At 33.2% G+C, this 26,513-nt stretch overlaps 1 protein-coding gene across 1 annotated transcript in view; it reads right to left on the minus strand.

Moving 5' to 3' along the window:
• Positions 1-26,513, minus strand: part of LOC136025011 (histone-lysine N-methyltransferase, H3 lysine-79 specific-like) — a 469,133-nt gene that overhangs the window by 395,935 nt on the left and 46,685 nt on the right. The window contains exon 9 of the mRNA XM_065700640.1: positions 24,450-24,624. Within this exon, the coding sequence (XP_065556712.1) occupies positions 24,450-24,624 (175 nt within the window). The remainder of the gene's footprint in view (positions 1-24,449; positions 24,625-26,513) is intronic.

The raw sequence follows: 26,513 nt of genomic DNA on the forward strand, positions 1-26,513 counted from the left end.
TGATCACCCATTCGTAAGTTACAAATACTTCATTTTTTCTCATTTTTCCGAATTACCCCCCCCCCCCCCCAAGAGAGCGGATCCAGTCCTGTTATGTCAGCCATGTATCTTGGACTTGTGCTTATTCTTCCCAAATTTTTTCCTGATATCTCCACTCTAAGCCTTTTCCAAGATTTCTTTTTATATAATCAAATAGGCTGATAGTTCCCACAAAATTAATTTTTCTTTGGGTGTATGTGTTTGTGTAACACAAGGACAAGTACTGGAAAACATGTTGGTTTATGCTCACGTTGGGATTGCCTCTTCTTCTTTTTTCTTTGCATAACTTCAAAAGTAGACAATAAGGTATAACATCTGAGGGCCAATTCTTGACTCAATTCACAAATAATTCCGACATATTTTAACTTCATCCAAATCACAAAGAAAAAAATATTCGTTATTCATTCTATCTTAAAATATTTACCTTGTCAAAAAAGATTTGAATTATAGCACTTAATCTTTCTTCTGTATCAACCTCCATTTCCAAAATGTTCTTGGAAATTTTGTCGTAATTTTCAGGCGTCAGCTTATTCAGTCTACCTCTAATAGCTTTCTTTAGATCCTGCGCAAAAGAAACCATCATTAAATACATAGTTTAAAATAAAATGAACATTCTAAAAAATTAAACAAAATCAGTCCTGTTGAGCAAGAACCACCATGGTATTGGTCTGGTCATAAGTGTTAATTTCATCATCTCAGCGACAAAATAACTGAGTCAAACGAAGCTTAAAACAATCCATTGATATAAAAAGTTATATTACAGAATTTATAGTTATAAATCCACGTATATGGGGGAGGGGAGGAGGAGAGGGACAGCAAGCATTCCGTGCAGCACATGTAGTCTGAAGAGGGGGATGCTAAAAAATGTTAGAAGACCAATTTCAAAAGTTATATTAAAATTTTGACCCCGTATAATCAAACAAGTTTCAAGTGGTATTTTTGAACATTATAGTGTGTAAGGCTAAAAAAGACTTTATTCACGTAATTCACGTAAGGTCTATAATATTATTTATTCTGTATTTGTTTTTTATATGTTTGATTCTAAAAAACGTTACTTACAATCTTCAATCTAGCTCAAAAACAAAATTATGAAAGTGTGACATACGACTTTGGTTTATGATCACAGCTTTGGATTAGGATCAATAATTTTATAATCATTTAGTCGAATATTTAAGCGCCGACTGACGAAAAAACTCATATCAGATTACAAATTGGGTCCTAACTTGCAGCCAAAAAAGCAAGATTTTTATTCAGAAGAAACATTTTACGATAAGACAATGGAATGGTCGTACAAACGGGTACGTGCATAAAGACTATAAATATTCCTTCTCAGGGACTTTTCTTCAAAGACAAAGCAGAATGAGTGAGGAGCATATTCAGTCACACAAATGTCAATCATATTTATAAAAAAAAACCTAGATTTACGACTGGTTGATTTTTTTTCTTCAGTTCATTTGTTCTCTCTTAGTTCTTACCATAAATCAACTTGTTAATTAAAATATCCCTTTCTCAGAGGCTTTCTTCTTCTTCTTCTTGACATACTAGAATGAGTGAAGAGTGTACATAGACTTACACTCATGTCATACATATCGATAAGTGAATCCAAAATTTATGACTGATTAACGTTCTTTCTTCATTTCAACCTCAAATCTACTCTATAGACGTGGAAAGCAGACATGACGTGAACATAACTGGAAAAGCCTTTATCAAGACTAGTTTGTTCTAAGTATATTCTAATGACACTGTGTCAATGTTATAATTTAAATCAAACTAAAAACTATGGACTTTCTTCTTGTTCTTCTTAGACACAGTGGAATGACTGAAGAGCGTACACAGTCACACTGATGTCATAAATGTTGATAAATAAAACTGAAATTTATGACTGGTTTACATTCCTTCTTCATTTTAACCTCAAACCTGCTCTACACATATGGAAAGTACAAATGACGCGAAAATAACTGGAAAAGCTTTCAACACTAGTATGTTCCAAGTATATTCTAATGACACAGTGTCAATGTTATAATCAAACTGAAAACTAGAAATAAACTGAAATACCCACATAAAAAAAAATATTTGAAAATCGAACATAGTCCGACACCCCAAATATATGCACTTAAAACTCGAGCAAGCTCAATTTTCGGTAGAGCGTTATTTTTTTCAGAATTCTATAAATATAAGAACATATGAGTCAGTCTCGTTGACAGATTTTGTATAAGCTGTAAGCAATAATTTTGTGCATTTAATGCATTCATTTCGGCATTTACTTCCATCACAGAAACTGTCTATCTTTTTTTTACTCTTAACTATGTATTTCACTATTGTAACTATTAACTGACTATTTTAACTACTTAAACTTATTAATCACCTTTATCAACTTAATAGTTTTTGATTTTCTTAGACGTACAATACAAGCCTTATAAAAATATTTAATTTTAACTTAGGCGATGAAACTACAAAGTCGAACATGAGGTTTTATTAAATAGGCTATTAAATATAGTTTTAGCTCCTACCTCTTAAAGGTCAAAACAAAAACATATGCACCTGTCATGAGGAGTATATTATTGAGCATATTTTTGAAAAGTTGCAGACAATTACAGATAGAAATTTTGTATTAAGTATCGCCATTCAATAAAATTATGTTTACTATGCAACATATCAGGTTTGCTCATTCATTGCATAGAATCAAGAAAACTTGTGCAAAAAGCGCTGCTTTTATTTACAGTCCTCAATCCAAGAATTTCAGTCCTAAAGTGTACTTTATGTAGTGAGCCTACTTTGTATTCAGTCTACAGTCACCCTTAAATAACATTGTGGTTTCTTTAGAACACATCAAGAAAACTTTTGATAAAAGCGCCGCTTATATTTGCAGTTGTCGATTCCAGAATCATAGTCCAGGGATATACTTTATTTATGAGTGATGTCTGTATCTAGTCTGCAGTCGCCCTTGAATAACATCAAGCTATGCAACACTTGAGGTTTCTTCATTTATTGCATAATATCAAGAAGACTTTAGGAGAAAGTACCGCTAAAGTTTACAGTCAGGTTAGGTTAGGTTCCTGAATACCATGAACAGAATTTTATCAAAACCCTGTATCTTAGTTCTTACAAAAAAGACAATTTGGCTCTATCGGGCTGTGAGATAAATACATTATTAGGTATTAAACATGGAGGTAATGTTAGATTTGTGAAATTTCTAAGAAATAATTATCAAAACAGAAAAAGAGAAAAAAAAAATTCTAGTCCCCAACGCCCCTCAATTAAACATTGCACCTATCACTCATTTAAAGACAGGCTCTTCAGATAAACTTTATTTTGTATTTCAGAGAGAGCCAGGTGAACGAAATTTTTGTAAATTAATAAAAATATCATTCCTGAAAATCTCAACTTTCTTTTGCGATTCTCTTTGATTTTCAAAATAATGAACTTTAAATCTCCACTGAACGGGGTTTCAGAGCACGGTAAATCGATTAGCTTTCTAAAATGTTTGACCCTCTTCTGGACACATTTGATATTTATGACAAAAAATGGCAGGAAACATCACTTTTTATGACACGATCTCTTCTGTTACTTAAGAAGGACATGAGGTTTTGTATTTTAGTACAATAGTGCCATCTAAAAATCTACGGCAACTTTTACAATACGATTAGTCCTGAGAAAATGGGGGAAACAAGAGACAGAAGTCCTATCCATACAAAACTATGATTTCCCTAGTTTTTTTTTCAAGTTGCATTACTCTTTTACTTCGACTTGAAGTAATTTTCGAGGAGTTTCAGGCTCTTTTCTGAAACTCTAAGAAATTTGTTTCATTTATTTGAAATCACTACTACTACTACATGAAGTTACAGCTAAATCTGAATCGCTGTTTGTTGCAAAATATTTCTGACTAGATAGTTTCTAAGAAAAAACACTTATGATTTCAGTTAAAATAGGCCGAGACTCACTTTTTACTAGATTAAAGCAATTGCCACAACTATTATTTGCTAATATTTAATTGACCAAAAAAAGAAAATCTTACAATGGTCTTCTGTTCTTCCTTATCAGTGACTTTCTTCTTGGCAAAGGTGTCAGGAACCCAAGCATTTTCAACTTTGGGAAATGCAGCCTTCGGTTGAGCAACAGGAATATTTATCACAGTAGTAGGTCTATGCATGCCTTTACCCTGGCTCAAACGCTGAGGTAAAGGGGTTCTATTTCCTTGCATTGAAGAGCGAAGATAAGCAGGAGACATTGCGTCAGCTCCTGCAGTGTCATAATATCCTTGATTCATCTGCTTTCGTCCTTGATTCCAGCTAGCAGGTTGCTGTAAAAATAAATCCTAGTCTATCAAATACTTTAGTATACAAAGAAACAGTAAATTATGCTAATGGAAGCGTTTCATAATAATAATAGCTTAAGACTTGATCGAACAGAAATAGTGTGGGAGCCTAAGCTAAAGCACATTTGTGCTGTCTTGTCTTTTATGTGGGTTAGATTGGGGAAACATGGAATGAAAGTGCTTGGACTGAAGCTAAGTTCGTCCAAAGCAGAATCTACTCCATTTGATGTTGCATACTTTGGAAGTAATAGTTTTATGGGTTTAATGGATTCACTTTGCTCTTTAATTCCATCACAGAAGCTGTATAATTTTTTTTAACTCTTTTTAACTATTCTAACTATTAACTAACTTTTTAAACTAATTTGGCTTAATAATCATTTTTTATTAACTCATTAGTTTTTAATTTTCTTAAATATACAATTTATAAAGAGATTAGATATAAGCCTTATTAAGAAGATTTAATTTTAACTTAGACAGAGACTAAAAAGTGCAACATGGGTTTTTATCAAATAGGCTATTAATATATAGGCTTTACCTCCTACCTCTTAAAAGTTCACTAATAGGTTCATCTTAAGTCGATTATTATACATTAAATACGGAAGGAAGGTTAGATTTGTGAAATTTTTAGGAAAAAATTATCAGAACAGAGGAAAATAATATTCTAGTCCCCCAAAGTAAATATAGCTAAAGCCCATTGTAACTGTGAGTATTTGGTCTGAATCTAAGCTCGTTCAAGGCAGAATCTGCTCCAACATTAGGCTACATCTGTTATTGTTTTTTTTTTTTTGCGTTAACTAATTATCTTTTTAACATAAAGATACTAATTATCAATGCATCAATATATGCAAGAAAAAAACAGACAGACTTTGAAATAGCCATAGTCTCTTAGAACATCACAATATATACGAAAGTACAAGTAAATTTGATTATAACAACTAAGAAACACAGACAGTTACTTGGCTAAAAAAAATAATTATTCTAAGCAAATATGCAAAATTGCCAGGAAATATGGTCATTTTAATATCAATAGTCAAAAGATAAAAGTCTCGCGCAGCTATATTTTTAACAAACAGAAATTTTAAACTATCGTGTCTCAACGTATTTTGAGCCACGACCATCAAGAAGAGAAAATATTCAACACATAGCCCCCTTATTACAATTGATAATTTGATACTAATTTTCTTTTTCACCAGTAGGACCTAATTATCTCACTCAATTTCGACTGATGCACGAATCTTTGTTTTCTTTTTTTTGCATTTATATGTATATTTAACTTAAACATCTTAATTGATAAAACATTCTTTAATACAAAATCAATACATTTTATCAACCAACTCCAACACTTGGTATACACATAAGACCATACTCCTTTGGGAGTCAAGACCACCTTGGTCGAGAAATAGTAATATGAAATAAAATATGTGGGTCCCACATTCCTCACAATCATAACTGGCTTCTATTCCGTCTACCAACAAAAATATTAGACGTAGACAACTTTAAATAGCGATCTTTCGGCTTCTTTGAGAAAAAAAACTTCCTTGTTGTCCTTTACTGAAAAGTTTAAAATCATCTGAGAGAAAATAATTGGATTCGTCCTAAGTAATCCATTAGTAGCGGTCATCTTATTCACAATTACTAGTATTTGTGTAAATCGAATAATCTAAAACAAAATAGCACATGTCAACGAATAAACAATCAAACAGATAACAAAGAAATATTTAAAAACTCACTTTGAAAGATGGACCAGTAGAAGAGATGTCGGCTGGGATGTTGGGAGTTATTTTGGCCAACGGCGAATCTTGTATCATCTTCAAAAATTCCGTGTCGTATTTCTTCGTGCCGCTGGGATTTAAAGGGCTCCATTGACCTGAAAAAAGCGAAGCATACATGATTTTTACCATTTATTATTTTACCATGATTATATTACCATTCTAACGGACTTTTACATCAGCAAATATTAACAAATCATCAAGGAATGTACAGGATGATAACGCAGAATTTATTCATCATTTATCAAATTATCCATTTTCTAACGTCAAACTAAGTGACGCCTGCACTTGACACTAACAGAACATTATTATTACAGTCTCGGTATTTAAAGCAATTAAATAAAAAAAAAACTATTTTTTTTAGCTGAAAGTAAGGAGCGACATTAAAACTTAAAACGAACAGAAATTACTCCGTATATGAAATGGGTTGTCCCCTCCACAATCCCTCGCTCTTTACGCTAAAGTTTCACTCTTTGCCACAATTCTACTTTTTAAAACAATTAAAAGCTTTAGCGTAAAGAGCGAGGGATTGTGGAGGGGACAACCCATTTCATATACGGAGTAATTTCTGTTCGTTTTAAGTTTTAATGTCGCTCCTTACTTTCAGCTAAAAAAATTAGTTTTTTTTATATTTAATTTCTGAACGTTTTTGAATTAATGCATGTTTGGTTTTGGCTCTCCGCACATAAACTATTAAAATGAAATTTGTATAATAATTCTTTTTTTGGCTAAATGGCTTTCTGTTAGTTTTGATCAGACGATTTTGAGATATAAGGGGTGGAGAAGGAGGCCTAGTTGCCCTCCAATTTTTCGGTTGCTTAAAAAGGCAACTAGAACTTTTAATTTTTAACGAACGTTTTTATTAGTAAAAAATATACGTAATTTATAAATTAGCAACTTACGTAACAAACTTTCATAATCTTATATTTTTATTATGTATACAAGGGGGTTTGTATCCTCGTTAATACCTCGCTCTTAACACTGAATCTTAAGTTTTGTCCCAATTCTTTAAGAATGACCCCTGAATCAGAAAGGCCGTAGAATAAATAGTTGAAATTACTAAAAATACTTTAGCATAAAGAGCGAGGTATTAAATACCTCCTAAATACCTCACTCTTTATGCTAAAGTATTTTTAGAACCCCTCATATGCGTAATAATCTCTGTTCGTTTTAAGTTTCAATGCTACTCCTTCCTTTCATTTGAAAAAACGTTTTCGTGTTTATTTTTCATTGTTTTCTTATAGTAATGCTAGAAAATCATGCATCCTTTCCTTGAATTTTTCTTCCCCCATGACAGATTCCTCCAAGGAAAGATCCTCCAACATAGCCCCCTCCCCTCAGCCTCACCCCCCAAACAAAATAAAATCCCCCTGAAAACGTCTGTGCACTTCCCAATAACCATTGCTATATGTAAACACTGGTCAAAGTTTGTAAATTGCAGCCCCTCCCCCAGGGATTGTGGGGGAGTGAATCATCCCAAATACATAGTTATTATGGTTTTCGACTATGGTGAACAAAATGACTATCTCAAAATTTTGATCCGTTGACTTTGGGAAAAAATGAGCGTGGGAGGGGGCCTAGATGCCCTCCAATTTTTTGGTCACTTAAAAAGGGCACTAGAACTTTTCATTTCCGCTAGAACGAGCCCTCTTGCGACATTCTAGGACCACTTAGTCGATACGATGACCCCTGGGAAAAAAAAAAAAAAAAAAAAAAAAAAAAAACGAACATATAAACACGCACCCGTGATTTGTCTTCTGGCAAAAAATACAAAATTCCACATTTTCGTAGATAGGAGCTTGAAACTTCTACAGTAGGGTTCTCTGATACGCTGAATCTAATGGTGTGATTTTCGTTAAGATTCTATGACTTTTAGGGGGTGTTTCCCCCTATTTTCTTAAGTGGCAAATTTTCTCAGGCTCGTAACTTTTGATGGGTAAGACTAAACTTGATGAAACTTATATATTTAAAATCAGCATTAAAATGCGATTCTTTTGATGTAGCTATTGATATCAAAGTTCAATTTTTTAGAGTTTTGGTTACTATTGAGCCGGGTCGCTCCTTACTACAGTTCGTTACCACGAACTGTTTGATTAGCTTGGTTCCACCCTAAAAATACTACAGACTTGGGCTCTGGAACCAACGATAGTTGGCTATGTTTCCTTTTTTTTTTTTTTTTTTTTTTTTTTTTTTTTTTTTTTTTTTTTTTTTTTTTTTTTACTATAAGGATAAAATCAAATTCGATATTTTGGCTGTATCTAAATCCATAAAAAAAAATATATATATATATATATAGCCAGTCCTTGGGCCAAGATAGACTCAATAAACCACTTTTTTTTTTGAAGAGCGCATTCCCCCAAAAAGATCCCAATGGGCGATTAAAACCTCCTTAAACACCACCTAGAATCATGCATCAAAATCGAGGGACAAAATCTCTACAAAAAAAGACGATAAATGGATTGTATGACATATTTCTTGCGGATTATTCCAGAGCTTCTAGTTTCATAGCTGTGAAAATCACTATTTGTGCAAGAGAACTGAAAAAAACTTTTTTGTCTTTGATCAGATTCAACCTTAAAGCTGTAAGTTCTTGGGCTATTATTCTTCTGGTAATAAATACCAAAAAGTCAATGCAATATATATATATACTGATAAATTGTGCCTGGGTTGTTTTCTGAATTTCCAGCCCAATATTCCTGAACCCTATAGTTTCATAAATGAAAAAAAAAATTCGTAGAAACGCACCAAAATACGTTGTGTCCTTGTTCAATTTAAAATTTACAGCTGTGTCTTAGAAAAAAAAAGTTTAAATAATAATTTCATTACAGATGAAATCTAATTTGTTAATTTATATAGACTGCAACAAACTTTTAGGCATTAAAAAACTATTTGAAGTTTAATTAACTAGTTGATTGTCATATGTTTATGCCAAGTGTACTGTTCTGTTTTTCTTTTCTCTATACTCTTGATTTTTTAGGTTAATAAAGCGTTTGAATTGAGTTCAAGATAGTGTTAAATCCAAAATCCTCAACAGATGACAAAAAGGGTAAATTGATATTTTGAAATAAATTTAAATACAGAAATAGACGAAGCCGTTTTGAATGCACGATTGCATTTTCTATACTCACCTGAAGACAAATTCTCGAATAACTCACTATCTCAGGAATGAAGAGGGAAAGAAAATTAGAGAAGCAGGTAGAGAATAGATTTTTTCCTTTTCTGAGTAGAAGCTGAAGTTTAGCAGAGCAAGAAGTTTAAAAGGTGACGAATATAAGCTTTAGAAAGTGACGAAGGTCCCCTTTATAAAGGTGAAGAAGTTTGAAGGTGATGATATGAATAATCGATAGTGGGTTGAATTTCTATAACTTGCCTTATGGCTCTTGCCAGGACGGTGCGAAGAACGATGAGACCAGGCACATCCAGGCTGAACGATTGCTTGCCAAGCTCGCGGTTTTTTCCCCTGAGGTGTGAGCTTCAGCAATGAGTTATTTGACATTCTGTCATCCATCTAGTAGGGGAGTGATACTCTGGGATGTTTCCATCTGTATAGAGTGGGGTCAAAGTCAAACATAACACGTACTGGGGCGCCATATGACAGACGAAAGAGGTGACCACTCCAGCAAACATTGCACAGGACAAGCTACGTCGAGAAAGGAGCTTGCGAAGTACGTGACAGGAGAGTGGTTGGTAACTGTCAGTCCAGTGAAGACCCTCGATTCTTCGAAGATGTATGGTCTGCACGGCATCAAAGGTGTATAGGAAAGATTTTGCGATTGGCCACGCCACTCCTCCATACAGTAACACAGTACTGAATGAAATGTTGTAAATATGAATCTTAGTATGGCGGCTTACACTTGGTTTTCACCAAATGCTATTCATCCAACCAACAACTGCTAGCACTGGCTATTCGGGATGTAAGCTTTTATGTGATCGAGCCATCCCTCTACAGTGTGGATCCCAGGTAAGTGAAGTCCTCAGCCACATTTATTGAGGTGCTCCTGATGTTGACTTCCTTTACAGAACAATTTTTATGGGACTTAGAGTTTATTTCCCATACCTCCCATAGAACCTTAGCTAAAATGTGGATCCCAGGTAAGTGAAGTCCTCAGCCACATTTATTGAGATGCTCCTGATGTTGACTTCCTTTACAGAACAATTTTTATGGGACTTAGAGTTTATTTCCCATACCTCCCATAGTACCTTAGCTAAAATAATTTTATTCTGAAAAGACGTTTCTATAAAAAATGATAATATTAATATTCTTTTGAAAGTTGATACCTAAAGCCCTATGGGTTATTATTAAAGATTTTATAGCATGATAATAGGTTGTTAGTATTTTAATTCTTTATTCTTTATTAAAATTTTAATAGAGAAAAGAAAGGGCAATTTTTGAAGAAAAAACTACTTGATATAATGTAATTTACTAGATAACCTACAGGCAATTAAGTCTGATAAAGGTAATCTAACATAAAGTCTAACAAAAAAAAAAATATTGGGTATTATACCGGAAAATCTTTTTTTTTTTTTTTTTTTTTTTTTTTACAAAAAAAAATTAAATAGCATGTAGTCTAAAGAAAAAAAAATATTGGGTCTAATGTCTAATATCGAAACGAAAGAACTAGCTACCTCAAAGGGCAAGTTTTTATTTATATAAATATAATTTAAAGAATATGAAGTATAACTAAAACAAAAAATATTGGGTATTGTACCTAAATAGAAGAGGTATCTATTTTCTACTTTCTTTTTAGCTGCTCAGTTTTGCATGTTGGGGAATTTTACGCGGGGGTAGAAGCTGGCTCTTCCTAACTATTTTGGTCTATACCCTACTACAGATAAGAATAAGTGAGTAGGTATTAAAATCTTACTAGAGAAAAGAAAGGGCAATTTTGGAAGAAAATACTACTTTATATGATGTAATTTACTAGGTAACCTACAGGCAATTAAGTCTGATAAAGGTAATGTAACAGATATTTTAACAAAAAAAATATTGGGTATTTAGCTACAAAATCTACCTTTTTTTTAACTATAAATAGCATATAGTCTAAAGAACCAAAAAAATAAAAAAAATAAAAAATATTGGGTCTAATCTTTAATGTCGGAATGAAAGGACTATCTACCTGAAAGGGCAAGTTTTTATTTATTTAAACATAATAGAAAGAATATGAAGTCTAACTGAAAAGAAAAATATTGGGTATTGTACCTAAATAGAAGAGGTATCTATTTTCTACTTTCTTTTTAGCTGCTCAGTTTTGCATGTTGGGGAATTTTACGCGGGGGTAGAAGCTGGCTCTCCCTGACTATTTTGGTCTTTACCCTACTACAGATAAGAATGAATGAGTAGGTTGTCAACTAGAACGTAGGTTGTTTCTCCCATTAGTTATAGAAGAATCCATGGTTGCTAAGTGGGCATAAAGACAATAAGCGATTTAGCTAATTTTGGACTATTTTAAATTAGTTATCCGATATTTAATCTAATTCCAAATATATCTTGTGTTTATGATATAACCAAACATAATACTATCTAATATTTTAACTATCCTGTAATCTAATATAATATTATTAAACATAGTATAATCTTATATTTAATCAAAATTCCAAGAAAGAAAACCAAGCATTCACTTAGAAATAAACAAAAAGACAAACCTTCTTTGTAGGGATATATCAGCTTTACAGATGGATTTTCGTGCTGTTCAATATCAGGGAGTGGAGATTCAGGCGGGGAGTCAGCTGGGAAATCAGATTCTTTCCCTTCTTCTACATCTGGTTCATGTATAGTATTTTGTGGTATTGGAATTGATTCCTCTTGTGCAGCCACAGATATTTCAAGAACAGGAGGAGGCTCCTTAAAAATAAATTAAGTAGTACGCGCAAAAAAAAAAAGAAAAAAATGTGACAGCTGAACTTGTATGAAGTTTCAGATAAAATGTGGCATCAATGATGAATTCAGGATGATAACGCAGATTGTTTATTCATCATAACATAAACACACATTTTTACACGCCATGGGTATGGGAACTTCAATATTTTTTACTGGAATCATTTGTTATTCTAATGATTGGTTGCAGATATTAGAATGAGACAAAAAAGTGGCGGTTAAGGTTCGCAGTCATGGCGGTTTAGCAAAGCTATTAGTTTGCATCTTTATCTTCGCACAAACATGAAAAGCCAAATATATTAGTATCGGCCCTACTATGACAGTTAATGCTGTCTCGAATGGCTTACCAAAAAAGAGTTACATAGGAATCCTTCCATTGAGACTCTTACGTGCTACCTACAATTCTCACTAAACTACAAAACTACTACTACTACTACTACTAACAACTCACCAAAGTACCAAGCCACCTGAGGCCAACACCGTTACACCGGCTCCGCCTCCATATCAATCTATTCAAAGCCTCTCCCTTAACTTAGTGACTTAGTCTTCTCAACTTTAATTTTTAAACCTATTCTAGCACCCTGAACCCTCAAAGCCACTAAAAACTCATTCATTTTGCTCAAACTTTCATCTAGGATGCTTAGATTATCAGCATCGTCGAAATATACGAGAGTTTTTCCTCTCCACTTGATTCCGTGTTTTCTCATTGTCTTTCCCGTACTCCTTAAGACAAAGTCCATCAAAATGATCCATATAAAAGGGGATAGAACACAACCCTGCTTAACTCCTGATTTAATACAAAACCAGCAGCTAACCTCATTCCCTACCTTGATCGCAGCAGCGTTATTCTCGTACATAGCACAAATCACTTTAATGTATTTGTCTGGTATACCATACAAGGATAAGATCTTTGCTAAAGCTCTTCTATCAACAAGTCGCTTCGCTCATGAACGCTTGTTCATGATCTATAAAACTAAGGACCAAAGATGTTTGATAACTGAGGTATTCCTCAATTATTAATCTACGAGTGAAAATTTGTCGACACATCCTATACCTTTTCTAAAACCACACAATTCTCAAAGGATTTGGGTAATTAATCCACCTCCTTTGTAAAATCCGCATACCCCAATTTAAAATAAAACAAAAAAACTGGTAAGTAATTAAATTTTCTGATATGACCCCAGCATATGTCAGCCTAAAAAAAATTTCACATATTCGGCATGCCCAAACATGATCAAGGGCTTGACCATCTGGCCTTGTCAGTCTAAAACATTGGACTTAGCCTTGGATATGTCAGCCTAAAACATTTGGCGCATATTCGACATGCCCAAACGTGACCAAGGACTTGGCCGTCTTATAAGTAAATAAATTCAGAAATTATCACAAAAAAAGTACTGGCAAAAAAAGACAAAACAGAACAAAAAAGACGAAACCACTTAAAGGGGTTTACTAACATTTACAGCTAGTGAACAAAACGAAAAGACAAAACAGATATTTTCAGCAGACTTCTATTCAGCAAAGCCATTCTCACTGCAAAAACTGAACTTTTAAGTATCTGGCGCAGCAAAAAAAAAAAAAAAAAAAAAAAAAAAAATCTTGATTGTAAATGAGTTACTTGCCTGGCGGCAATTTTATGCATATTTTCCAACTGAATTGATATGTATTTGCAAGAGGTACTTGATTTTTTTTTTTTTTTTTTTTTTTTTTTTTTTTTTTTTTTTTTTTTTTTTTTTTTTTTTTTTTTGAATGAGAAAGAATGTATTTATAATATAACCCAACATATTATAATCTAGTATTTTAACTGTCCTGTAATCTAATATAATATCATTAACAATAGTATAATCTTATATTTAATCAAATTCCAAGAAAGACAGCTAAACATTCAATTTGAAAAAAAAAGAAAGACAAACCTTCTTTGTAGGGATATATCAACTTTACAGATGAATTTTCTTGCTGTTCAATATCAGGGAGTGGAGATTCAGGCGGGGAGTCAGCTGGGAAATCAGACTCTTTCCCTACTTTCACACATACTCACACAACTAATTGGGATAGCTGATTCACTGATAGCACCTGAGATTACACCCTTATCCTAACCTTATTCCATCCTTACCTTAGATTACACCTTATCTTCAGCCTCAGGTAGTTACGTCTATATTTTTAGAGAAGGATTCAATGGAAAAGTATTATTCCTGGGCAAGAGGTAAGAGGTATTTCATCTTTTTCTAAATGAGAAGGAATGTGCGTTGAATCTGTTTTTATTTAATTTATCATAAATAGAGTTAACGAAAGCATATTCAGTATCTGAATATGAATATCATATTGTCATATTGATATCATATTGAATCTTATTGTATTGAATATGAATATCACATACGGTATCTGGGTATCTGAATATAATGGTCTTTACACTTTCTTTTTTTTTATTATTATTACAATTAGTTCAATTACTTCCCTAAAAGATTAAGGTAGACCATTTACTGTGGAAACTAAGGTTATTTCAACAAAAAGACCAGGGTATTCAAAAGCGAGGAGAACTATGTTGGTATTCTCATAGGAAAATATTACTCTATAGGTCGCCACAAGAATAGGATCAGTTCTGTCTTTCCTGGAACTGAAAAAAAAGTCACCTCCGAATTTTTTTTTGAGGAAAAGCAAATATTTTTTTTACCATAAATTGCTGTAAAAAACCTTTATTGCCGAGTCTAGGGATACATGATTTGTCTTTATTGATTTTCTTCAATAAATTGGTCAATGAGATGGAGGGGTAAACATCACCAAAATGAATATTTTTTTATACAATTTCACAGGAGGAAAGAGTTTTGGGGAGAAATAGAAACAACGATGCTTTGTCAGTTAGTGTTCCGTATTGCCAAAATAGTTTGAGAATCTACCTATGTACATCCACACCGAGACTAAAACTGAAATGGTACCCCTACAAAATGATACTTGCCATACACTGAAAATATTAGAAAACAAAATAAAGAAATAAAATAAGAAACATAAATGAATAAATAAATACTAGAAAATAAACAGAGACAGATATTCTTGGATCAAAGTAACTTTCGAGTATTTTCAGGGGAGTCATCAATATGAACAATTAAAAAGTTTAACTGGGAGTACGTTCCCAGTGACAATTTTAATTTAATACGTATCGGTTAATTAAGGATCGGTTAGTTAAGTAATTCCTTAATAAGTATTATAATTAAACCAAAATATGCATATTTTTAATGAGTGATAAATAGAATACGAAAAATATGAGTATTAATGCATTGATACGTATTAATTATCATAAATTCTGTCATTAGCCTCCATTTTTCAAAACATGATGATTGTGCAGAAATTAACTCACTAAATACGCTAGTTAACCGCATTCAAAAAAAAATAATAAATACGAATTCCATTTTAGCTATTAATTTGCTCTTACCTTGCACAAAAATTCAATTTTTATTTAACATTATTAACTTTTTGTCACACTTAGAACACGCTCTGGAATCTATTTACTTTCTCTCCTCAGCTTCTTCTCTACATGCAAGAATAAATTAACAGATGCTAGGAATACAACTTACAACGACAACAGTAGGCACAGGTAGATCAACAATAGGATCGACAGGCATTACTGGATTCGACAGAGTCTTGGAGTTAAATACTTGGCTAGAAGATACTTCAGACACTTCAATCGTTTCTTCTTGTTCTTCATTTTCTACTAAAGGTGATGGAAGAGCTACGTCTTGGACAGGCACCTGATTGGGCACTTCTGAAATAATACAAATTATGAGAAATTATTCATTTCGTCCAATTCTATTTGAGTAATCAAGTAATTTAGAGTCTATATAAGCAATATTCAACACAGGACATGTTTCACTATCTTTCCGCACAATACTCGTACTCTCAATACCACAACACTCCTGGCTGACAGATGACCCGAGAGATAAGTGCTAAATATATATTTTTCTCGAAAATCTATAAATATGAGGTAAAATGAGGGCGCAAAAGAATTTAAACTTTACGTAAGATATTTATCAAATTTATTTAAGTTTAAATGCAAAAATGAAAAGTCAGCAAGTTCAGGAAAACGAGCTAAAATGATCAAGTTATTCAAATCTAAGTCCCTTCTACGCCCTCATTTTCACTTATGTCTATAGAATTAAAACAATATTTTCCACTTTATGTCTATTTTGAAAAATATTTAATTGTTTTATTTATTTGTATGCTATTTTCGAGTGTTCATTTTTCCTAAAGACCGAAGTCTTTAGTCACCTAAAAGCTGTTTAATATTAGACACCTAAAAGAAAAGCTAAAATATTAGACACCTAAAAGCCGTATCTACTATTTTAAACTTCTGAGACAATTGCCAAGAATGACAATTGACATTCTTGACAATTGACAAGAATGACAATTGACGAATTTATACACCACCATACTTCAATCCTCTTGATGATTTTATTATGTTGATTTTATTTCTGAGATCACCTTGATCAATACTTTTTGGCACTAAAAATGTCCAATACGGCATTTAGATGCTATCGAGACGATATCCACCACTCCCCCCATAATTAGAGCGTAAACTTCAAATCACCTTATTAGTAATAGTCAGCTATGAGTTAAAACAATATTATAGATTTGAATCAACGATATCGTTTAAATGGAATAAGAAAAACATTAGCCTACGATGTTATAGTGCCGTTGAAATATTGACAAGGGGAGCTACCTGCATTGATAAGTTACCCAGAATTGGATGTGATGACTGGAGAGGCCAGGCTTACTCATGACAGAATTAAACTGCACCGAATAATGGACAGGATTAATAAGAAAAAAGGCGATATTAAATCATTGGCGCCATGTACACAAAGCAGTAATATTACTCGATTACTTGTTTACATACGGTAGCGAAAAAATAATTGAACTAAGTAATTAAAAATATGACAAAATAAGTGTCTGACAGGACACCAAGTAAATAAAATCCGAGACTCAATTCCATAACATTTGACTAAGTTAGAAAAAATGGAAATAAAAGTCACCAGAGAAGTTTCTCGAAAACTTCTGTGTAAAGACCACCGTTCACGAATGTTACAACTGAAGTTATCCAATCGCAAAGTAATTCAGCTAATCCTGCACAAGCAAAATCAATGACACCAAGCAATGAAATCAAAATATGAGAACCTTAAAAACATCACAAACACACTAAAAACATTTTCGAGGATAGTTTTAACCACACTTCTATCAATTCACCATGCAGCCAAGCAGCCACCTGTCATTGCAGCCTTGCAGCCATCATGCAGCGTTCCAAAGCCAATGTCAGCTGAATCATCTTAGTCTAAGCTTAAGAAGATAAGCAAGAGCGCGCTTCGAACCGTGTACTATTGGATATAAATTCTTATCCAAATGTTAATGACACAGACGGTAAGATGTCTAATCCGCTTTCGCCTCTATAACAGACTGGTAAGCTATCAAGTACGAAAATGAAATATGAGGATCTCCAAGTCATCATTCAAAGACAGTCAACCCTTTGGCAGATCATTTAAATTCCACACCTATCACTAAAGCATTTCAAAGTCGCTGGCTCCAAAATCAGCGTTATAGGCCTAAATCAGAGTGAGGTTGTTCGTCAAGAATGACAAAAGATTACTTTGTGGAAGTTTATTCTTTATCGATCTTGTTGTTCTATCCATCAGAGTTTCATGTAAAATTCGGTTCAAACTATTTGAGTATAGGTTAGAAATTATTTATTCATTTAAAAGTTTGAAATATACTTTATAGTTTTCAATGCGATATCAAAATATTTAACTTTTCATTACTACGTCTGTACTAACTTACCAATAATTATAGCTACTTTAAGAAAGCCTATAACGCCCCATGCTCATTGCAAGAAATCATAATGGAAAGCAATCTTGTGAGCGTGAAAAGAATGTGATATCTTTCCCAGCATTTGTTAGGCGACTTGTAAACATTTTGAACAGGAAACGCAATTTGGAGGCTAAGAACCTTCAACACAGACATCGATTATACTAACCAATGATAGGAAATAACACTGAACAATATTTAACGAAGTGGAAGATAAGTACATAAGAATGCATAGTAACTGAGAGGTCGCTCATTTTGCCCCCATCTTGTGATAATCTTGGACCACCGCATGCAACGGAGAGCAGCCCTAGCGCTTGGCACATTTTTGCTACGCTTGACAGGAGCCAACTCGTGTACGTAATTTCTGAAAGTCAGCACCCCCTCGACAGCAACCAGATGTATCAATAAAAGATGAGTTTGATTCCTTGTTATTGATAAAAGTAACCTCATTATGCAATACACTTAGGTTAGACACAAAGAAGTGGCACACAAATATTCTAGTAATAATAGTTAAATGTTATGGCGAGATGCCAAATATTCGTCCGAAAATACACAAAACATCAACTCTATGTCCGAGTGACCCCCCTCCCCTCATAAATCTCACAATTCTGACCTATTTTCATAATTTCGTATTATCAGTATAACATTTCCCAGATTTTCAATGAGACCAAGGTACACTCCTTTCCGTCCAGGATACTGTGCAATATTTGAACTTACTTCTACCCTTATTACGACTCCTATTGCGTTTATGACCACATGCATTATATAAAACCATATGCACTATTAGAACAAAACAGAAATTGAAAAAAGTTTCATGATCCCACTCAAGTCGTCTCTTGACTGACTTAAAATATTCGTGGCCACGTGCCATGTAACTTTCGTCAACGCAATCTTTCTCTCTCTCTCTATAACGTTAATTTAGGAATAAACAAAAAATGATAACAAACGTTCATAATGAACAAATAAAGAAACAATTCACAATGTTAAGAGAAGTTTCGAAATAGCTATGATGCTCTTAAATTTTTTACCTAAATATAGCAACCAAAAAGTCGTGTCTGAAAATTCACAAATCCTAACAAAAATAAGAAAGAAGAAAAAAGATAAAGTACTAAAGGATAAAGTAAAACCAATAATGTCAGAACAATTCAAAGAATATCCAACGCTAAGATCTAAAACTTCATTTCTAAATAGCCTACTTAATTTACATGCAACAGGGGGGAAAGGGAGGCAAACTGGAGTGCATGCACCCAACCTGGTACATGAATAATCACAAGCAGCACTCGGCATACCTGTGTATGCATGAATTTTTGTTTTTAATCTATGGTTATTGAAGATTAACCATCAGAAATACAAAATGCTAAATGAATATTAAACGGAAAGGTAATTAAAGATATATGCATTAGTAACTCAACAAAACTAATTTGTTTTATTTAAATGTAATTAAATTGTAGATTTGACCAAAGAGTTGAATCTCTACTCTCGGAGTGTCGAGACAACACCGATGATGATCATATCTTTATTCTTAGATTATGGGTCAGTATTTTCCCGTATAACCTTAACCATGATGGTGTCGAGTTTTGAAGCAGTTTTTGAATTCCCTATATCTATTATAAAGCAAAATGACAAAATAAACTACAACAAATGGTAGTAGCACCATGGGCGGGTAACTTTTAATTGAAAAGTAAAAACTCTAATGAAGATTTTCATTTTTTCAATCTTTTCAATACCTTTTCTCTATATTTTCATTGAAAAACGAAAACTTGAATTTCCTTGTATTTTGAAAAACAAATTTTGCACCCCTTTCCCTAATTTTCATAAATTGAAGCCTCTAAAAGAATCCCAGAAAAAATAAACAGTAACAGAACGATAGGATTTAAGTTTAGACAGTTAAGAAAGAAGTACGCGAACGTGATAATTAGAAAATGACAAATATTCTTGAAAAACTGGATTTACTTTCCAAGTCAAGCTAATTAGAGCTTTAAAGCTAAACCTTTCATCTTGAAACTGACAAATATTCTGACAAAACTGACAAAAACCGACAAAACTGACAAATAATCAATGACAAAATTGGATTCACTTTCCAAAAAAAAACAGTAACAGAACGATAGGATTTAAGTTTAGACAGCTATGAAAGAAGTACGCGAAAAGAATCTAAAAACACAAAATTCCGTTTATTGGTCCCAATTCTTATCGCATAATTAGAAAACTACTCTTACAGTTGTTTACTGATTAAATATTTAGTAATACAAAAATACGCTCTACGTACCGAAATTTTTTTACCAAATTGTAAATTGGCCTTACAATTGTTTACAGATTAACAAACTATTTAGTAAAATTAAGGTATAAGATTCTTCTCAAATTATCCGGCAGAAGCTTAGGATAAAGAAGCAATAGCGAAGCTGCTGCCGTGAAAACAAATCATACATTTTTAGAGTCTTTCAGCAATAGCTGAAAAATGTTGGACAATAAATAGGTTATAGCTTGTCATGTGAATCTGATGAAAAATAATATATTTCAGATAAGTTTTAGTATTAGTATATTGAATAAATAAGGTTAGGTGACTTTTATCTCTCAGGGTAATCATACAGATCATGAGGATCTGTCTCTTATTTTAATTCAAATCGCTCGCAAAATACTTAATCGACCGGTATATTAAAAAAAAGCCTATGACAAATATTCTTGGAAAACTGGATTTATTTTCCAAGTCAAGCTAATTAGAGCTTTAAAGCTAAACCTTTCTTCTTGAAACCGACAAATATTCTGACAAAACTGACAAAACCGACAAAACTGACAAATAATCAATGACAAAATTGGATTCACTTTCCAAGTCAAGCTAATTAGAGCTTTGAAGCTAAACCTTTCATGTTGAAACTGAAACTATATTAGACAATAAAGCAGCATGGCTTTAGTAAAGAGCCAAAGGCCACGTTTATATTTTTTCCCGACGAGATCGTATGAAAACCGCGGAGGTTAAAAACTTTGGAGGGCACTCATTCGATTGGAAAGTGCCAAAGACAAATATTCTTGGAAAATTGGATTCACTTTCCAAGTCAAGCTAATTAGAGCTTTAAAGCTAAACCTATCATCTTGAAACTGAAACTATATTAGGCAATAGAGCAGTATGGCTTTAGTAAAGAGCCAAAGGCCTCATTTATATTTTTTCCAGACGAGATCGTACGGTAACCGCGGTCGTTAAGAACTTACGAGGACGATTATTTGATAGGAAGTTGAGTTTTCTATTTCCTCTTTTCAGAACTGAAAGGGATTGGAGGGCAACCAGTCCCCTCACATGCCTTTTAACGCTTGTTGTTATGGTCCTGTGCTATATGACATTTGCATGTTAGGGATCATAACTGGTGTATTGGATATCCCGATGCAACCAAGCAATAGAACAAGTGAGCGAATATGAATATAAACTTGTATCGAGGAAAACATAAAAATAGGCAAGTTAGTTCAAAATATAATGAATTTTTGGATCAAACTGTAAAAATCTTAGGCTGTAAGCCATGCCCACAGGGCCAATCCGTGGGCATGAGTTTACTCTGTAAAATTGCCAAGCTTACCTGAATAATCGAAACTAAGTCACTAATGAACCCTGAGTTTAGGAATAATATAGAAATGTCAATTACTTCCTGGATAATGGGTGATACACCTTACATTTAAATAGGGTATTGAATCTGTCAAGATAACCATAATGATGTTCTCTGTTTTAAACATTATCGTGAATCATTTGCACATTACCATGAGCCTGAGTGCTTATGGTTAAACACATTTCCAAGAAAAATCTAAATTTCCTAGGCCAGGTGAGGCAGGAAAACGACTGGTCCTGCTTTAAGAGCAAGAAAAGGAGAAAAATATTATCCAGAATTGGTTATAACTAAATTACAGAATATGGCAGAAAGCATCCAAATGGCGCAAATTCATTCACCCTTCCCTTCTTTCTCCCTTGACTAAGCTTGTTTATCTTTCTCTGGGTTAAGATATTTTCCAAAGTGTACTCATGCTTTGTTTTCTCAATTACCATATAATTATAAATTAATTATAATTGTTAATAAGTTTATATCAAACAGTTCGTAGTAACGAACTGTAGTAAGGAGCGACCCGGCTCAATAGTAAACGAGACTCTAAAAAACGGAACTTCGATACTAAAAGATATATCAAAAGAATTGCATTTTTATGCTGATTTTAAATATATAGGTTTCATCAAATTTAGTCTTTGTCATCAAAAGTGACGAGCCTGAGAAAATTTGCCTTATTTTGGAAAATGGTTGTCCCCTCCGCAATCCCTCGCTCTTTACGCTAAAGTTTGACTCTTTGCCACAATTCTACTTTTTAAAACAATTAAAAACTTTAGCGTAAAGAGCGACGGATTGCGGAGGGGACAACCCAATTCATATACGGAGTAATTTCTGTTCGTTTTAAGTTTTAATGTCGCTCCTTACTTTCAGTTAAAAAAAGCTAGTTTTTTTTATTTAATAACTGTTATGAGTTATATGCGTATACGCTAACTCATTTGTTATATGTAGGTGAAAAGGCCAGAACATACATGTGTCGGCTTTTAGATTTTCCTTACTAGCGGCGAGACTTGGGATTGATTCTACTGCTTTCTTCCTGGATTTTTGTAAAAAATTCGATTTTGTAGCCCATGGACCTTTTCTTGGTTTCATTCTTCATCAATCAGAAGAATAACATCTGTTAATAAGGCCGTTTTGTTTACTCTCAGATGTAGAAATAATCTAGAGGACATGTTTCAGATAGCATTATTACGATGTGACACGAATTAAAAAAAGGATAAAAGGATAAAGATCCTCCCGAGCCATTGCCGTTGCATAGGGCGTCAAGTGAACGTTTCAGTTCCTGGTATTTTAAAGGGTCAAGTAGCAACCTTGTCGCCCAACCTTGCTGCAGCAGGGATCGAACCCAGGTGCTCGGTATTGCCAAGCACATCAATCCACTATGCTACCACAGGTTATTGACACCAATTACCAAATTCTTAATGTAGAAGGTACGAGTCTTGGGATTTTTTTTTTCTTTAAACATCTTGAAACTCCCCTCACTCTATCATTATGACCAAATTTTAACCTTTGGATTGCATGTCATTCTTTTTGATTTGTTTGAAATACAATACCTGAAGTCCACTCGAAAATATTACTAACTTGGAATCCTTATGTCTTCGAGATGGGTTAGATTGCTTATCAAGTGGTTGTTAAAAGGTTTTCGTTTTTCGTAGTTATTAAATGATTGGTGGAGGTCTCTTTATTCTTCACTCTCTTTTTTGACATTTTTTTTTTTTGTTCTGTAATGTTATCTAAATTCTTTATTCTTTCTTAATCTCTTCGTATCCTTGCTGATTTGAACTTGGGGGTACTTCGAAGTAGTTTTCAGTTTATTGTTACTAGGATTTGTAGTTTAAAAAAGAACTCAGAAAGTTCCATTTTAATACTTGCCGAACTTGCCGATTTAATATCAGTTACTAACCAAAAAAATAAATAAACATAAGTACATCCCTTCCAAATCCCAAAGCATGATATGGATAGGGAAAATCAAACAAATCCACACACACACACACACAAAGTAAGAAAAGAAAAAAAAATCGGAAGGGATTTAAATTAACAAAACAGCCACAACATCAATGTGACATCGAAAACTTACAGGAAAAAATAAAGTAGGTTTTAAAAAGTCACGAATTAGGTTTATATAGTTTTGCTGTTCCATTGGGTGAAATTCGATGATTGAGATTTATCGACTTCATGGTTTCGCTGATAAAGCCGGATATCGTTGATCGGTGATCTACTAGACCCTAATTCCTAAAACGCATTGTTTTTTCCGCTTCTAATTCCAGACCTCGTTTGTGAATGATCTACAAAATCTATAAATTTCTAAAACGCGTTGTTTTGTTCCGCTTCTAGTTCCAGATCTTGTTTGTCAGTGATCTACAAAATGTCTAAATTTCTAAAATGCGTTGTTTTGTTCCGCTTCTAATTCCAGATCTCGTTTGTCAGTGATCTACAAAATCTCTAAATTTCTAAAATTCATTGTTTTGTATGTGAGAAAACACAGCAAAGTAAGTGACTGCATTTTGCTTCCAACAATTCAAAAAGCTTTATATTACACATAATTGATTTCAACAACTAAGTTTTTAGCTTACAGATTTTATTAAAAAGACGTTTCTTTTGCAAAATGAAGATATTTTTATGCTTCTTTTATGAAAAAAAAAACAATATTATTATCAATTTGAAAAAAGGTAACTTCTGAATATCTTGCAAATCAAGTAATATAAGACAAAATTAACTGAACCAGCTGACATCTATCTTAATTAGTAGGTGGAACGTAAATATAAGTTTCCCGGAAAAACGTCACAACACTAGCTCCAAAAAGACTTGGAAGAATTTTTGAATCGTTTTGATTATTTCCCTAAAAAGATTCCTACAATAAATCGTACCACCGTGATTTTTAGAAGATTTGCGCAAATTTCTGCAGATAATTTCAAATAGTACTAATAACTGGCATATAGCTGACTCAAAGTACAAATATCTCCAAGCGACTTACGTATTTCAATACTAGGAGGTGTTTAGAAGACTAAAAGTACAAATATCTTCAAGCGACTTACCTATTTCAATACTTGGAGCTGGTTCTTCTTCTAATTTCTTTTCTGGCACCACTAATTCTTCTGTGACACCATTTAAAAGACTAGGCCGTTCTTGAGTGGGCTCAGCTGACTTTAATGGAGGTGGCATTGATGTGTCAATAAAAGCAGGAGGTACCATCAATTCTGATTCCACTTGCTAAAAGCAAGAACAAAGTCCTTCAGTAGCAGGGTCAGAAAAGATTATTCCTAGCACATAGATGCAATCCCTGTCAAAATATTCAGGGCAGGGTTGGAATATATACAAAATAGTTTTAGCGAGAAGCATTGAAAAAAAAACTGTTTTCTATGGGTAAATACAAGTAAATGCCATGAATTTACATCTTCAATCAGTAAGAGTGACTCAATAACCAATCAAGGCTGTTTTTTAGAAACATTTAATACAGCTATAAAAAAATGTTTTCAATATTAAGGTTTATACACATCATTGTCATCAATTTCAATAGTTAACTAGTTTAATAAATTTGTTTCAACCAAAGTTTAAAAAATAAACATAGTATTACCAAATGTAAAATAAACAGGATCCATATTTAGTTTTCCAAACTTAGTGTCTTGAATCTTTACCTGAAAGGCATTCCTATGCTCATTGAATTATAACCATCGAGGATTTATTAATCGAAATAAATTTAAGTAATAATTTCAATTTAATGATGGGCTAAAATAAAACAAAAATTTATACAAGAGCCATTCAAGATATGGTATTTATAATTCAAAACTAAGAAATCTCAATTAAGAATTCTTAATGAGAAATATGGTTGTGCTACTACTAAATATGCAAAACCAGGCACCTGTGTGGACTGAGGGGAAGGGAGTTCACTCAAGTTACACTCCCATTTGCGTGACTTTGCATACCTATGCAGAGTTGTAACTTTGACTGCTATAGCTTATTTCAAGTAAGCTACTTTCACTTACTACTATTTACTGTAATACTTTTTAAGATTTATTGCTAACAATTATTGTTAGCAACCATTAATGTTTTTTTTTACCACTAACTGAAAATTTACCAATACTAACACCATGAATTTATATATCAGTATAAGAAAGTTATTTGTGTGAAAAAGTTATGGGATATTCCCAGTTAAAGGTTTGCAAATGCATTACTGCAATGAACGGAAAAGCTCCCAAGCCCAAAAGCTGATGAACCCTGCTGAATGCTGGTGAACCCAGTCAAAGCCCTGCTGAATGCTGGCGAACCCAGTCAAAACCCTGTTGAATGCTGAACAACTTCGCACTCTAGGAACACACTGAAGAGCAAAAGTTAAAGAACTTCCACGCCCCCACAATAACAGAAAAAAAACATATTACACATCTTACAGACATCAAAAAGAAAGATAAAAATAAACGCTACAAGCTTAACTTGAGTTAATAACAGTAGTAACAACACATCCACAATTTAAAGCTTTTAATCCAAAGTCTTGTTCCGCCAAAAATTATCAATAAGGTAAACATAGCAGGTCCAAAAACAAATAGACAGATTCGAACGCCTTGCCAAAAAACCTTTCATAAATAAAATATATTTTGCAAAATGCAGACCAGTCTGACTTAATAATATTGTAAAGCAAATAAACCTCCTCACTTTCATAAATTTTAAGGTTACATCCATAATAGACTTAGACCTTGAACTTTGATCCTTGTTTTGATAAATTAAAATTTATAGAATTTATCACTACAGTAATGTCATTACTGTATTATAATACAGTAACGTATTACATAAGATAAATTCCAAATGAAAATTAAAAGGCATTCAAACACCTTGAAGGGTATGTAGCAAACGCTGACGACTTGTCGATCTACATAGCAACAATTGAAGAGCCTGCTTGCCATCTTAGAAAAAGCCAGGTGTCATGGAGTCATTTTAACAAAGGAATATGTAGACTTCGTATTTCAAGTCATTACTTGAAACAAAGTGACTTTAACAAATGAGCTTCCTTTGGATACTTTCGAACTTTGGAGTCGAGCTGTAATCGTATCTGGACTATTAGTTATGTTAATGCTATAACTATTTTAATCATCCAAATATGTTAATTG

Source organism: Artemia franciscana, chromosome 1, assembly GCF_032884065.1.
Source record: "Artemia franciscana chromosome 1, ASM3288406v1, whole genome shotgun sequence".
NCBI lineage: Eukaryota > Metazoa > Arthropoda > Branchiopoda > Anostraca > Artemiidae > Artemia > Artemia franciscana.